Here is a 13865-nt window from a genome sequence, read left to right as displayed (position 1 = left end):
ATGTCCTTAGAAATTGTTATTTCTCCTTTATACATTTAATAGGAATTTGCCACAAGAAAAGCATTAATGCAGCTCAGCTGTTGGGAGTTTTTTTTAATTAAACAAGAGGAGGAATTCGGCTGAGACACATGCTCAGTATTGTTAAGGACAAATGAACCATACGCTAAAGGTTAACCTTGCCCCCACTACTTGAGTGAAATGGAGACTTTTTTTTTATATATACAAAAACCTGAGGTGGAAAAGAAACCCATTGAAGAGCTGACTGAAGGGTGGAGAAGTTTTACATTTGAAAACACAAAAAGACCCTTTCATTATTGGACAAATGTAGAGATTGGTTATACAAGCAGCAGCTTAAATATATAGAGAGGATTTAGCAGTGGTGGAGATGCATCGCCTGAGTTTATTTCATAAGTGGGATAGAACTATAATTAATGTGTATTTTGAAGTTTGTCTTATTAGTGAAATCAACTTGCACTCCATTTCAAAGCAGGGAGATTTAAAATATCTGTAAATGGTTTTGTTATATCCTGGGGGAGATGTGGCACCAATTTCCATGGATATAGTGATCTGTGGATCTGACTGTCGGTGTGCACGTTAGTTGATACTTTCACGAGTGTAATGTTACTTCTCATTTTGTGGTGGAAAATATTAATATTGGGGAATTATGAAAATAAAATATTCATGTTTATCCATAAATATAACCCAGTCAGTAACTTGTGATGAAATACATCATCTCACTTGTGTGATATGACATAAATATCACAGTTCCTCTGTTCTTTCTCCCTGCGCATACAAAAAAATGATTTGCCAAACACTTTTCACACCGACTCTTTAGACCTTAAGCAACAATATATGCTGCTAAAACATCAAGTTTTCAAACTGGGGTCGCCGATCCGTGAGGACATCCTGGGAGTCTATCCAGTTCTTGTCTATTGATCATCAGATTTTTATTAAATTCATCCATATTAGTTGATTAATTAGCACATAACTTATATTGCTCTATACTAAAAATTGACAAAATATTCTGTAATGCCAAAATTATCTTTGAGTAACTGACACTATCTTTTGGCCATTAGTACAGGGATTCCTCATGTGTGTCAATACTTGTAGGAGATCCTCCCTACACAGGAAAGATTAAAAACACAATGATAATACAAAGAGTTTTCAGATGCTATCTATGAATATACTGAAAAAGACCACATCATTGCAGAATGCTAGTGAGCAAAGACCACAATCTGGTCTAGTAAATTGCTATACAATGACTGTGCCTTTTATTTTTAATTAATTGTCACTAGTGAAAACAAGTTAAAAATACTTGAGTTTCTGCAATAAAAGATATTAAAATGGTAACTACAGTAGTTTTAGGACTGTTAGTCATGCTTTCTATCTCAGCTTTTCCCTGTTATTCTATGAAGTATAATAATTCACTGAACATACTCTTTCACTGTAATAAAACAGTCAGATGATAATGTTTCATGATGCATGAAGACAGTCTTTTAGTTTTACCACAAAATGACTTGTAAAAAGAGCTGAAGTATGATAATGAAGGGAGTTATATTGCTTCTGATGACAGGTCTCCTTTGTTGAGTTAATTGACCGGATTTGACCTGAATACGTGATCTGATGTGTAACACTTAGTCAAGTCAGATAAATTCATATATAATCCAGACAAATATCGAATCCAAGCATCGCATTTACAAGCACCATTCCCATTCTCTCTCACTATGTGGAAGACTGAAGTCAGATCAGAGCATTTCTTGACAATCTAACTACAGGTTGAATCTCCCTTATCTGGAACCCTCGGGATCTGGCCTGTTCTGCATAAGGGATTTTTCCAGACGAGGGCTGATCACATAAATTGGATGGTACAGGTACTGAGCAAGGGGATATCGGGGCTGGCTGGCTTGGGCTTGGGGCTGGGAGAGTGCCAGAGAGATCATTGGGGGGGGGGGGGGGGGGGGAAGAGAAAAAGAGGAGGGGCGATGGATCGCGGGGTCAGGCCAGCGATCGCGGGAGTCGGCAGCGAAGAAGTTCAATTTGGTCATGTCGGAGTTCTGCGGATGCGCCTCCCGGTGGCGGGAATGGTTCTGGATGAGGGGTGGTTCTGGATAAGGGAGTGCTGGATAAGGGAGTTTCAATCTGTATAAATATATCTATTCAAATGTTATTCGGGTGTAGTAGATTAGCACAATGTCCTTTCACTTCAGGATCCTGGTTCAAATCCAGTTCAGACTAACAGGATGAAAACCTTCTTTCTCTGTTGCAGGGAAAGTATTATACAAAATGTGACATTTACAGGAAGTGCACAAGACTTTTATCATCAATATATGTGTGTACATTCTCTTGTTGCATAAACGTGTAAGTGTGTGCTGTAGTACCACATGGTAACTAGACTTAGTTTGCCCTCTCTCCATTATTCTTGAAAGTTTGTGTGTTGGTTAAGGCAAAGCGGTCAGTGTTAGCAAACGGAACAATTTTTAGATTTTCCCACTCAGCATCAACATTAAGCACTAGGCCACAATTAGCATGGGTTCAGTAGAGTGAAGCTCTCCCTACACTTCCTTAACAAGGTATTTTACCATCAATTTCAGAAACCACCACCTACAGCACGTATGACATTTCTGTTTCATAAGAACATTAGTAGGAGCAGGAATAGGCCATTCGGCCCCACAAGTCTGCTCCACCATTCAATAAGATCATGGTTGATCTTCTACCTCAACTCCACTTTCCTGCACTTTCCCCATATCCCTTGATTCCCGTAATGCCTACTCCAACCAACAGTAACCTTTGTGAGAAACTACAAAGTCTTGGTAGTTGTGTTTCCTGGTCTCATGTCCATTAAGAAATGGGTTTACAATGCTCAATCTTAGAATTATGTCCCTGATAAGCATTAAGGGTAGAATATGGTATGTAGTTTAAGCCCTGATCTCAGGTGCTGGGGCAATGCTCTAACCCATTGCACCACCCACTAATGGGCTTGTTTTACTGATCAGGAACACTGCGACAGTCCAGAAATGCAGACAAATATCTAATCCAAGCATAGCATTTACAGCACCATTCCCATTCTCTCTCATTTACCCTTCTTTGATTTACTTGACATTTTCCATTCATAGTTAAATATCTACAGAAACATTTGTTCAAAATTACCATCCTTCAAATGTATCCTCAAAGCTCTTGCATTACCTTGATGGCAATCCTATACACCTTTTCTATAGTTTAGTTCCACTCCAGCTTGTTGATAGTGAGATGGAGCTTCAAGTTCACCCTCAAAAGCATCCTTGATAAAGTGTAACATCCCCACCGGTACCTGGGAATCCCTAGCCCAAGACTACCCAAAGTGGAGAAAGAGTATCCTAGAGGGTGCTGAACACCGAGCCTTGTCACCGAGATCATGCAGAAACCAAGCACAGACAGTGGAAGGAGCGTGTGGCAAACCAGGCTCCCCACCCACCCTTTCCTTCAACCATTGTCTGCCTGTAATTCCCGCATCGGACTGTACAGCCACCTGAGAACTCACTTTTAGAGTGGAAGTAAGTCTTCCTCGATTTCGAGGGACTGCCTATTATGATAATGACACCTTTTCTAGTTTTCACATGGTTAACAACTCCCATTGTTTCCCATGGACTACATTTTCACTATGTCTTCTGTTTGTATCAGATTGAATAAATAATTCATACTATAAAAGCATATACGTTTGCAACATAAAAAAGTTATTACTTTAAGAAGAAAGTTTACTCTCCTAAATATCCGACGGCAGTGTTTGTGAACAACGTATTGATGATTTACTGCTTGCTTTGAAAATCTATTAGCATCTTAACTAAACACAAGTGCTTGGCAGTAGCAGAACTTCAAAATGAACAGAGGGAGCACCAGTCAAACCACACCTTCAAAGTTCAGGTAAAGCCAGGCCAATGTTTTTGTGTGTGTTTCGTGTTTCTAGCCAAGGCTCCTGCCTTAGTTTCCTCAATGGTGGCTACTGCATTGGAGCAAAACCTGCCTTGTATAAATCAAAATGGTATAGCTTGATAGGCAGATTAAGCGATCTATTATTTAAAGTATACTTACATGGGATAGTGGCACATGGGAACATTTTGAGTGTAAACACCTCATTACTCTTGAGTGAAGAAGTCAGTTGAAAGATTAAATACAGTATTCTTCACATCCCATGCATTCATTTAATATCATCTACTCCTCAAAAAAAAATGATTTTGCAAGTTGTCAGAAATTAAGGATTTAATTTGGGGAGTTTGGAAGACACTATGACCTTGTAATCTTTATGCTGGTAGCTTTTCAAGACAGCATGGAGAAAACTAAATCTGAATTTGGCCCATATCCTAATCCACAACTACAGTGTAAACAACCAAGTTAACTCCTGGACTCTGGAGATAAGATCAAATTGAGCCTGATGTAAGTGTTTTACAGGGACTCAACTGTAGTTTTGGTTATTTCCTTTCCTGTATTGTGTATCCTAGGCTGCAGTGTAATGTCGCAATGATGTCAATGTGTTATTATATAAACAATTCCAGGAAAAATGTATATTTAATTGAAAATATATTCTGTGGAGTCTATAGAACTAGCCGTGTCTGCCAAAATCTCCTGATGTAGATTCTGGTACCAGAAACAAAAAAAGGAGAGAGAGAAAAAAAAAGAGGAGAGAGAGAGAGAGAGAGAGAGAGAGAGAGAGAGAGAGAGAGAGAGAGACTTGGATTTATATAGCACCTTTCATGACCACCGGACATCTCAAAGCACTTTACAGCTAATGAAGTACTTTCATGGAGCTAATGGAGTGTAGTGACTGTTGTAATGTGGGAAACGCGGCAGCTAATTTGCGCACAGCAAGCTCCCACAATCAGAAATATGATAATGACCAGATAATCTGTTTTTGTCATGTTCGTTGAGGGATAAATATTGGCCAGGACACTCCCCTGCTCTTCTTCAAAATAGTGCCATGGGAACTTTTACCTCCAACTGAGAGAGCAGATAGGGCCTCATCTGAAAGACAGAATCTCCAACAGAGCAGCACTCTCTTAGCACTGCACTGGAGTGGCAACCTAGATTTTGTGCTCAAGTCCCTGGAGTGGGACTTGAACCCACAACCTTCTGACTCAGAGGCAAGCGTGCTGCCCACTGAGCCACAGCTGACACATAAGGGGTCATCAGACTCCGGCTCATTGCTGCTTGTGCAGTAGAAATGGTTTGCCATTCTTTTTGACCACAAAAAGGCCTTTTCTAATGTTTTCCCATCAGAACTAATTTTCCAAGTATTACACTCGTTTCTTAAGTGGCTATTATACTGCACTTTGGCACCAGTGCCCTGCCGAGATTTTCAGTCTGTTGGTGCCAACATGCAGCATAAAGCTACCGGTGTGGGACGATATTTGGCAAAAGTGAGAAATTCTAAGAGGTGGTCTCACATTGTTTCATTTTATAAACTGCCAGGGACCAAAGACTTATATTTCTTTTTAAACTTAAACGGCTTGTCGCACTGCAATTGAATAAAGCCAATTGAAAAGAGCTGCTGGAACAAATCAATGGAATCTGATTGAAGTTGGAGTCCATAGTGTCCAAGTGGCTCTACCACCCCTGCAGTGATGGGAGTGAAGAACGTAACTGCAGCTCCCCACTCACATCTCCCAACAAACACTGTTGGTACTCAACATGCAGATAGGGTGCAACAGCAGCAAGCAGGAAACGCTGAGAGCCAGGGAGCAGAAGATGCATCTCAACGGATAAAGGACGACAAGGAAACCTGTGTTGTGCTCACATTAGTATGTTTGTTTGTTTTTTTATTCCATTGGAATTTGTTCAGGTTTAGAAAGCTGTTCCAAATAACTTTTGTAAGTCTTAAGGCAAAAGTGCTGAAGGTGCACCGAAGATGGAACAGTGGGAGGATCCAGGGCAGGTTCCAGGTGTCCAAGTTGGAATTTTCCAGTCGGACTGGAAACAATTAATGATAATTCTTTAACATGACTGTTTAGCAAAAAACACAATGGTTGACAAAAGGTTAAAATAGATTCTTTCTACTAAGTACGAGTAAAAAGGCGTGGAATGGTGGGCCTAAATGGCCTCCTTCTGCGCTGTAAATTTCTATGCTTCTAATGTCCTGGTTAGGTGACAAAGAGAGAATGACAAAACTTCAATTTTCTGAATATTTATTGTCACATGTTAATAGTTTCAGGAGGAATTAGAAGCGTAAACTGTGTGGCATTTTTCTAGCTCTTTGACTATTAAAATTTGTTGCAATTCGGTAATACACTGGGACATCGAGGATGTGAAAGGCTATAAAAATGAAAGTTCTTTCTTCTGTAATATTGTATGGCAGATTCAGCATTACTTTGTGCACTGACTTTGGAATAGTGGGGAATGATGTCCTCAGTGCACTATGGATAATAAATTCATAATAAGTTATAAAGGAGGAGTTTACAATTTTGTTGCAATGAATAAATCTTCACCCATTATTGAATGGAGATTGGAGGGAATGACAGAAAAAAATCCTTCCTTTTATATTCTTCAGACACTGCAGAAATTAATTTGAAAACTTTGTTTTTAAAATTTCTTAATTTTTACTTTCTGTACCTTTAAAAAGGGAAATTCATTTTTGTACTTTATGCTTAATATACATTATAAAAACAATTATTGTGGCACACAGAAGTAACATGGACCTTATAATATTGCTGTTGCTTCAGACAAATTTGAATTCTTGTTATGTTGAAGGAAAATGCCTCAAGGGTATTTTGCACTTTAAGCTACTTTCTGAGGAAGGTTTTCCAGTTACATGTTCCATAAATCTTATTTCCACCTACATCCTCCAAAACAAAAACTAACAAAATCCAAAAGATACTGGTTGCTCATAATAAAAAAAACTAAACAAGGCGACATGATGAAATACTTCACAATCACCATGACAACTGTACTAATCCTTAATCTTTCATGCATCTGCATAAAAGGCAGAGTTTTGTACTGCGCTCAACACACTGGGCTTTTGTCTGTTCCACCACAAGGGTGCTATTGGAGTCACAAAGACAAGAGCATTCTTGACCCTCATAATGCACTTGCAGCTTTTTTCCCCTCCATGGACTTGTTCATAGGAAAGGGGGAAGAATTCTATGCGTGAGCATGGGAAGCCAAATAGGGGTGGGATTAAAGCTTTGGAACTACCCATTTTCAAGTTGATGTCCAGACGTACCTGGCTGGAGCCAACATGCTTCAGTGAGTGAGCTGTGTGAGACTTTCACTAAAACTTCTGAATTGTACACAACACAAAGTGAAGATTGGAAGAATCGCTGATGGTACAAGAAGCTCAGGCCACACAAACACAAATGTTTCAAGGCATTCTGCCTCGTTCAATCCACAAAATAGTTTTACATCCAAGATTGAATCAAAAGCTTCACCCTTGAAAATTAGAAATATCTTCCAAATGGTATAATAAAAAGCATTGTAATTTATAACTACAATTCTAAACAGATTAAATCCTGTATAGCAAAAAAAATACAAAGTCTGTAGTGCAGTCCTTCCCTTTTATCTTCTCCTATAATAATAAGAGGAAGTAGATTGATTTCTGAAGTGTTCTTAATAATGACTACTTGGCAACAAGTTTCAGAATCACCAACCAAGTGGGATTTGAAGTTTATTTTCTCAATACTACAACCTCTTAATCTAATAGGAGAAATAGTTATAAGGATTCTCTCAGCCTAGTCAATTGTATCTACACAAGAACTTGATACAATATTCATCAGGCAGCAGGTAACTAAATATTTCAGTTTATTTTAAGTGTTGCCTTTGTGAACTGAAGGTTGTGAGCAGGATGTCCCTGCAACTGTATTGTGCTTTGGAAGGACCTGAAATAACACATATGCAAGACTTTGTAGCATTTTAGTAGTACAGCAGTTGTGACCAAATGAAGGCCCTATTAAATTCCCAACACTAAAATGCTCTGCTGAGGTGATTTGCAGTTTGTTCCGACCAGGGAACAAGTATTTCCAATTGAACCTGTTGATATGATGATAGTTTCTTTGCTAATGACAAGATTTCACAGCAGAGTTGCGCTGGTACTTACTGCAATCTTTGACCCTAATCAATTTTAATTCTACATGAAAATGACTTTCTGAAACTGACAAAACAATCAAACCAAGCCAATGTGAATTTTACTTTGCAAGAATCTCTGTTACAGGAAAAAAACACCAGTTGTTTTCTCTTTCCCTTCTGCCCAGAATGAACTGTGTTTTGGTTAATTATCTCCCTGTAAACCTCTGCCCTTGTCCTTTGCAAAAGTTGGATTGCCTGCTGTTGAGAAATGATCAAGTTAACTGGGAGATTTCTCCCACGGTGTCATTAAGTTAATGAAAACTTTAAGGAGCTCCTACTTTCCTATGTACTTTTTAAATCCAGGTGATGCACTGAAGTCAAACTAATTTCACTGGCCTCTCCAGCCTGCTGGTGCAAGTTCTGATGACATTTTGCACCCATTTCTCCCTTTCGGGTGCTGATGCGCCTGTTGGATATTACCAGCATTGTCTGTTTTTATTACAGATGGTCAGCCTCACAACATTGTTATATTTGGTAACAATGAACAGAAGAATTAATGTAAATTTTTCATCCATCCTTCAGATGAGACATTAAACCGAGGCCCTGTATGCTCTCTCAAGTGGACGTAAAAGATCCCACTTGAAGTGCAGGGGAATTATCCCCGGTGTCCTAGCTAATATTAATCCCTCAATCAAAATCACTAAAAGCTGATTATTTGGTCATCATATTGCTGTTTGTGGGAGCTTGCTGTGCGCAAATTGGTTGCTGTGTTTCCTACATCACTAACCATGACTATACTCCAAAAGTATTTAATTGGCTGTAAAGTGCTTTGCGACATCCAGTGGTCTTGAAAGGTGCTATATAAATGCAAGTCTTTCTTTTTTTCCCCTTTTCAATTTTTGCATGCAACCATTTATCAATGTTTTTCCAAAATAAATAAAATCTGGCTGCTTTTATCCTGCCAGGTATCCTACATTACAACAGTACTTAATTAGCTGTAAATCTGTTTTGGGACGGTTTGGGATCATGAAAGGCACTATCTAAATGCAAGTCTTTCCTTCATTGTGTTAAATATTGGAGGTGGAGAGGTGCGGATGAAAATGAATTGAACTGTAACCTTCTTTTCAATGGATAATGCAGATTTTGTTTTCTTTTGTAGAAGAGATAGGAAATGAGGTGTTATCACCCCAACATTGGCCTTCTCAACATTCCCTGTAGTTATTGGCAGTTTCCTACCCTCTCAAGGCAGAGTGTTCAAGTGCCTGATGACTGGTTGATATCATGCCCCGCCCCTTGCAATTGACAAGTGGAGGGTTGCTAGTCAAGGGCAAGCCTGCAGCTTGAATAATGGAAACAAGTCACCGTTAGCGCTAAATGTAACGAGGGGTCAATACGATACATGTATTTCAAAGTAAGGCTCCTTACTTTCAATCTGCTGAGGGAGCAGCAGTCCCGAGCTCCAGTCCCCGCGGAGTTCGTACTTAAAGGCAGCGATGCGGCGGCTGATATCCCGGTGCAGTGTAGACTGGATGAAGAGCGCCACCTTCTCGCCGGCCAAGCGGCTGAAGCAATGTACTTTCGGCTCGGCTCCCTCCCCCTCCTCCTCCACCTCCTCCTCCTCTTGTTGATCTCGGACCAGCAGTTGCAGCTCCCCGTCCCGCTCCAGGTAGATCTGCGCCCCCCGGAAGGTGTCGGCCGGTTTGATGCACGCCGTGATGCGGCTGCCGGCGTGCCCTCGGCTGGCGGAGGCGGCTGGCCCCGAGGGGAGCCGGGGCGAGAGGCTGAGGCGCAGCGCTCCCACCGGGTACAGCCACTCCACGTCCCCTTCGGCGCAACGGAGGAAGATCTGCTCCACGCTGCCAGGCTCCTGGGATAGACCACTGCAGCGGAACATTAACACATCATCAACATACACAAAATAACACCGACACACACATCACCTTTAACACCGCGGCTGATGGAATTTTTCTGTTAAATTCAAACCATCTGGCGCTGCATATATTATACTCAATGCACTGTTGGTTCACGGACTCCCAGGCCGCCTGCAATTTCTGCGGTCTGGAGGAGTCCGTGTTCCATGTTTTTATTGAGTGCACGAGGTTGCAGCCCCTGTTCCATTATTTGAAGGGGCTGCTCCTGAAATTCTGGCTGCACTTCAGTCCCACTCTCCTGATCTTTGGGCACCCTGTGCGGAGGGGAGCGGGTAGGTCCGAGGGCCTCCTCGTAGGACTGCTCCTGGGCACGGCCAAGGGTGCCATCAGCCGGTCCAGGCAGCGGGCGGTCGAGGGGGTCGTTCAACCTGACTGCCTGCCTCTCTTCCGCTCTTACATCCGGTCCAGGGTGTCCTTGGAGATGGAGCACGCGGTGTCCACCGGTACGCTCGCGGCCTTCCGCGAGAGGTGGGCACCGGAGGGACTGGAGTGCATCATCACGCCCGGCAACCAAATTTTAATTTGATTTTACATTTTAAAGTTTAATTTGTTTTAATTGCCGGTGCTTTTAGTGTCCCCTTCCCTTTTATAGGGGGCACTGGGGAAAAATTGTGATTTTAGTGCCCAAAAAAAAACCAAAAAAAAAAAGAAAAACACAAAAAAAAAAGGAAAAAAAGGGTCTTGTAAATGTCTGGTGTGTCACCCAGGTCGGGTGGCACGGTTTAATTTTTTTTGTTTTGCAGATAAACTCCAAAAAGAGTTTCAATACACTGTTGGAATGACATTATTCATTCATAGAGAACCATAGGAATTGAATCGATTATAATCCAATACATTCCCACCAATACAATATACTTCATTCGGCCCATCCTGCCTCATAAGGACATAAGAAATGGGAGCAGGAGTAGGTCATTTGGCACCTCGAGCCTGCTCCGCCATTCAATAAGATTTGTTGTTGGATTGTTCAGCCACCAAAGCACTCACTTCAGGAGTGGAACCAAGTCTTCCTCCATTCCGAGGAAATGCCTATGATGGTGGTGGTGGTGACGATGATGGGGTTGATCTGATCATGGACTCATCCACTTCCCCGCCCGCTCCCCATAACCCTTCACCCCCTTATCGGTCAAAAATCTGTCTATCTTCACCTTAAATATATTCAATGACCCAGCCTCCACAGCTCTCTGGGGCAGAGAATTCCACAGATTTACAACCCTCAGAAGAAATTCCTCCTCATCTCAGTTGTAAATGGGCAGCCCCTTATTCTTAAAACGATGCCCCCCCCTCTCTTTGATCGAGCATCTGATTAGTCCCACTCCTCTGCACTTTCCTCGCAGCCCCTGCAATGTGTTTTCCGTTTCAAGTCTCTATCCAATTCCCTTTTGAACATTACCATTGAATTTGCTTCCAGCACCCTTTCAGGCAGTGCATTCCAGATCATAACAACTCACTGTGTAAAACATTATCCTCTTGTTCTTTTGCCAAGTACCTTAAACCTGTGACTTCTGGTTACCACCTCCTTGCCAGTGGAAACAGTTTCTCCCTATCTACTCTATCCAAAGCCCTTATAATTCTGAACACCTCTTAAATTACCCCTTAAACCTGCTTCAAGGAAAACTTGCCCTTCTGTTCCACGGTTCCAACCTTCACTCATCAAATAACTTGAGATTCAACTGACCAAACATACATTGACAAAGTGATTCATTGGTGGTGGAGGCGATGGGAACTTGGAACTGTCTGCAGAGCCACCTGCTCCAGACCTGTTGCTATGGGCTGTTCAATATGAAAGGCTTTTAAAAGATTTTCACATTTCTCTTGAGAAAAATAAACGGGACACTAGTTATTTTTCACAGTCTACATGAATTATGTAAACCTTAGACCTGGCTCTATTAATTAGTCCCGGTTATAAAACAGTTCCATCATCTGACAGACGGAAATCTCTCTATAAATCGTATTACAAACGAAATCACAGGCAACAAGTTATACCTGTTAAATGGAATAAGCATCAATGTGACTGTGCAGAATCCGCCTCCCCGTCCTCTTTCCACGGGCGTTAACCTTTCCCCCACCCCAGTGAACTCAATACACAAATGTCCAAGTCCCCCACCACCATTCTCCGCAAAGTTAGTTTCGAACAAACAACATTAAGAAAGCAGATAAAGTGCGGACTCAGCCCCAAGCTCGGGTGATGCGACAGATTGCACGGGACTCAGCTGCTGTCAAGCGCATCGCTACACTTCGTGGATAAGACAAATGTAACAATAAAAGTGCGCGCCAAATATAACAAAGGGCTCGCATTTTGATGAAAATGCGGGATTTAAAATCACAATTATCGAAAACAAAAATCCTAACATGCGAACAGACACTAGAGCTTAAGACGCTGCTTTAAATGCTAAAAAACATAACCTCCGGGATACAATGGGCTGCATTAACACGACGATGCTCCAGAATGGAATTGAAATAATCTTCTCGGTCTAAGTAATGCGGACTAACAACAAAAAGCGTTCAGGAATGGGGGGTTGGAATGCTGGGGAATAAAATCTACTACAGTCGATTAATGAGTGTTTAGCTGTACTTTGCAACAAATATGATCTGTGGAAAGCCAAATGTGCACTTGTTACTCGCCCAAGAATTCAGGATTCATCAGGTTAGTTTTAACGGGCAACATCTTTTTTAAATAATGATTTGAGTTGGGAACGCAGAGTTTTTATTTTTTGTTGCTATTTTCGAAAGCAGCCGATTTAAGAGACGAGATAACGAGAGAAAGGGGGTCGAACCCCTTCCTTTAAAATGCAAACCCCTTCGTTTCTCTCCGCGGAAACCCGAAACATTTACAAACTTAGAGTTTCCCAAAATTGTTTCTACTGACAACAACAAGCAACTTTCTGGAGAGCAAGTTGACAGCAGTAAAGTGCCGAAGCTGTGGGGCAGCGGTGGGCAGGGGGCGCCATCACTGAAGAACTTTAACGCAACTTGGTCCCGGTCCTGACTGTTACCGAAACATCACAATACAGTGGGGCATTTTAACTGACGCATGTTGAGGTAAATGAACCAAGCCGGCCACATACCTTCCTTTCCAGTTGCACTGATCCACCGAGTAATTAGAATAGGCCGTTTTCAGCAGGGAGAGGAGGAAAGTCCAAAGTGCAAAAGGAGTGAGCAAAAGCATCTTCAAGCCCAGAAAGGTAATCCCGATTTAATCAAGCGGAGATCCCATTAAAACTGATATCCAGAGGAGGATCACGCTGCAAAATACCGGCGGCTGGCATTCCGCAGGACACATCTGCTGCTTTCCGCCTCGACCCTTTCACTGTCCTGGCATCGCTCAGGCTCAAGCCTCGCTCTCTGACACACTGACACTGCCCAAAGAGCGCCTCCTGCTCGCATTTGTTACACACGCCGGGCCTCCCTGGCCAATCAAGCCGCAAGTGCCGCGATTGCACCGTACCGAAAGCCAATCACCGCGGGAAGCAGCTAACGCCGGAGGCACGCCTCTACACATGACGTCAGCCTGTGCACTTTTAAAAGGGCATCGATGGGTGCTTAACTCGCCGCTTCGGTTCAGTTCCATTCATGGTTTTGACCCATTTAACAACAAAAAATAGAGTTAATATTTTCCTAGATTTGAAATTCCTCAAAAATCAGCACTAGATGCTATGAGATGAAGTGCAGAGTATTGAACAAATGCTGGCTCAGATATTTCTGAAATCCCTAGAGGTGTTTCTGAGGGAGATTCTCTGGGCCCCACATATTGGGAAAGGACCGCCCAGATTAGCATTCTGGATATTTGCTCTTTAAACATTAACACGTATGCATCAAGCACAGCTTTTACATTTTTAACTCAGAAAAATCACTGATAAATCTTGACTGGATAAAAGATAATGTAAACGCCATTCTATCAACAGAATCTCA

The 13865-nt window shown here is 41.8% G+C and overlaps 1 protein-coding gene across 1 annotated transcript in view; it reads right to left on the bottom strand.

Annotated features, from left to right (window-relative positions):
* The window catches only part of metrn (meteorin, glial cell differentiation regulator), a 37732-nt gene extending 24436 nt beyond the window's left edge, over positions 1-13296 (bottom strand). The window contains exons 1-2 of the mRNA XM_070856786.1: positions 13022-13296; positions 9451-9905 (exon numbers count right to left, since the gene is read on the bottom strand). Of these exons, the coding sequence (XP_070712887.1) occupies positions 9451-9905; positions 13022-13122 (556 nt within the window). The 5' untranslated portion in view covers positions 13123-13296. The remainder of the gene's footprint in view (positions 1-9450; positions 9906-13021) is intronic.
* Between the last annotated feature and the right edge of the window lie 569 nt (positions 13297-13865).

This window comes from Pristiophorus japonicus, chromosome 15, assembly GCF_044704955.1.
Source record: "Pristiophorus japonicus isolate sPriJap1 chromosome 15, sPriJap1.hap1, whole genome shotgun sequence".
Lineage (NCBI taxonomy): Eukaryota > Metazoa > Chordata > Chondrichthyes > Pristiophoridae > Pristiophorus > Pristiophorus japonicus.
The sequence above is the reverse complement of the archived record's forward strand: the minus strand, read 5'-3'. Positions and strand labels throughout refer to the sequence as shown.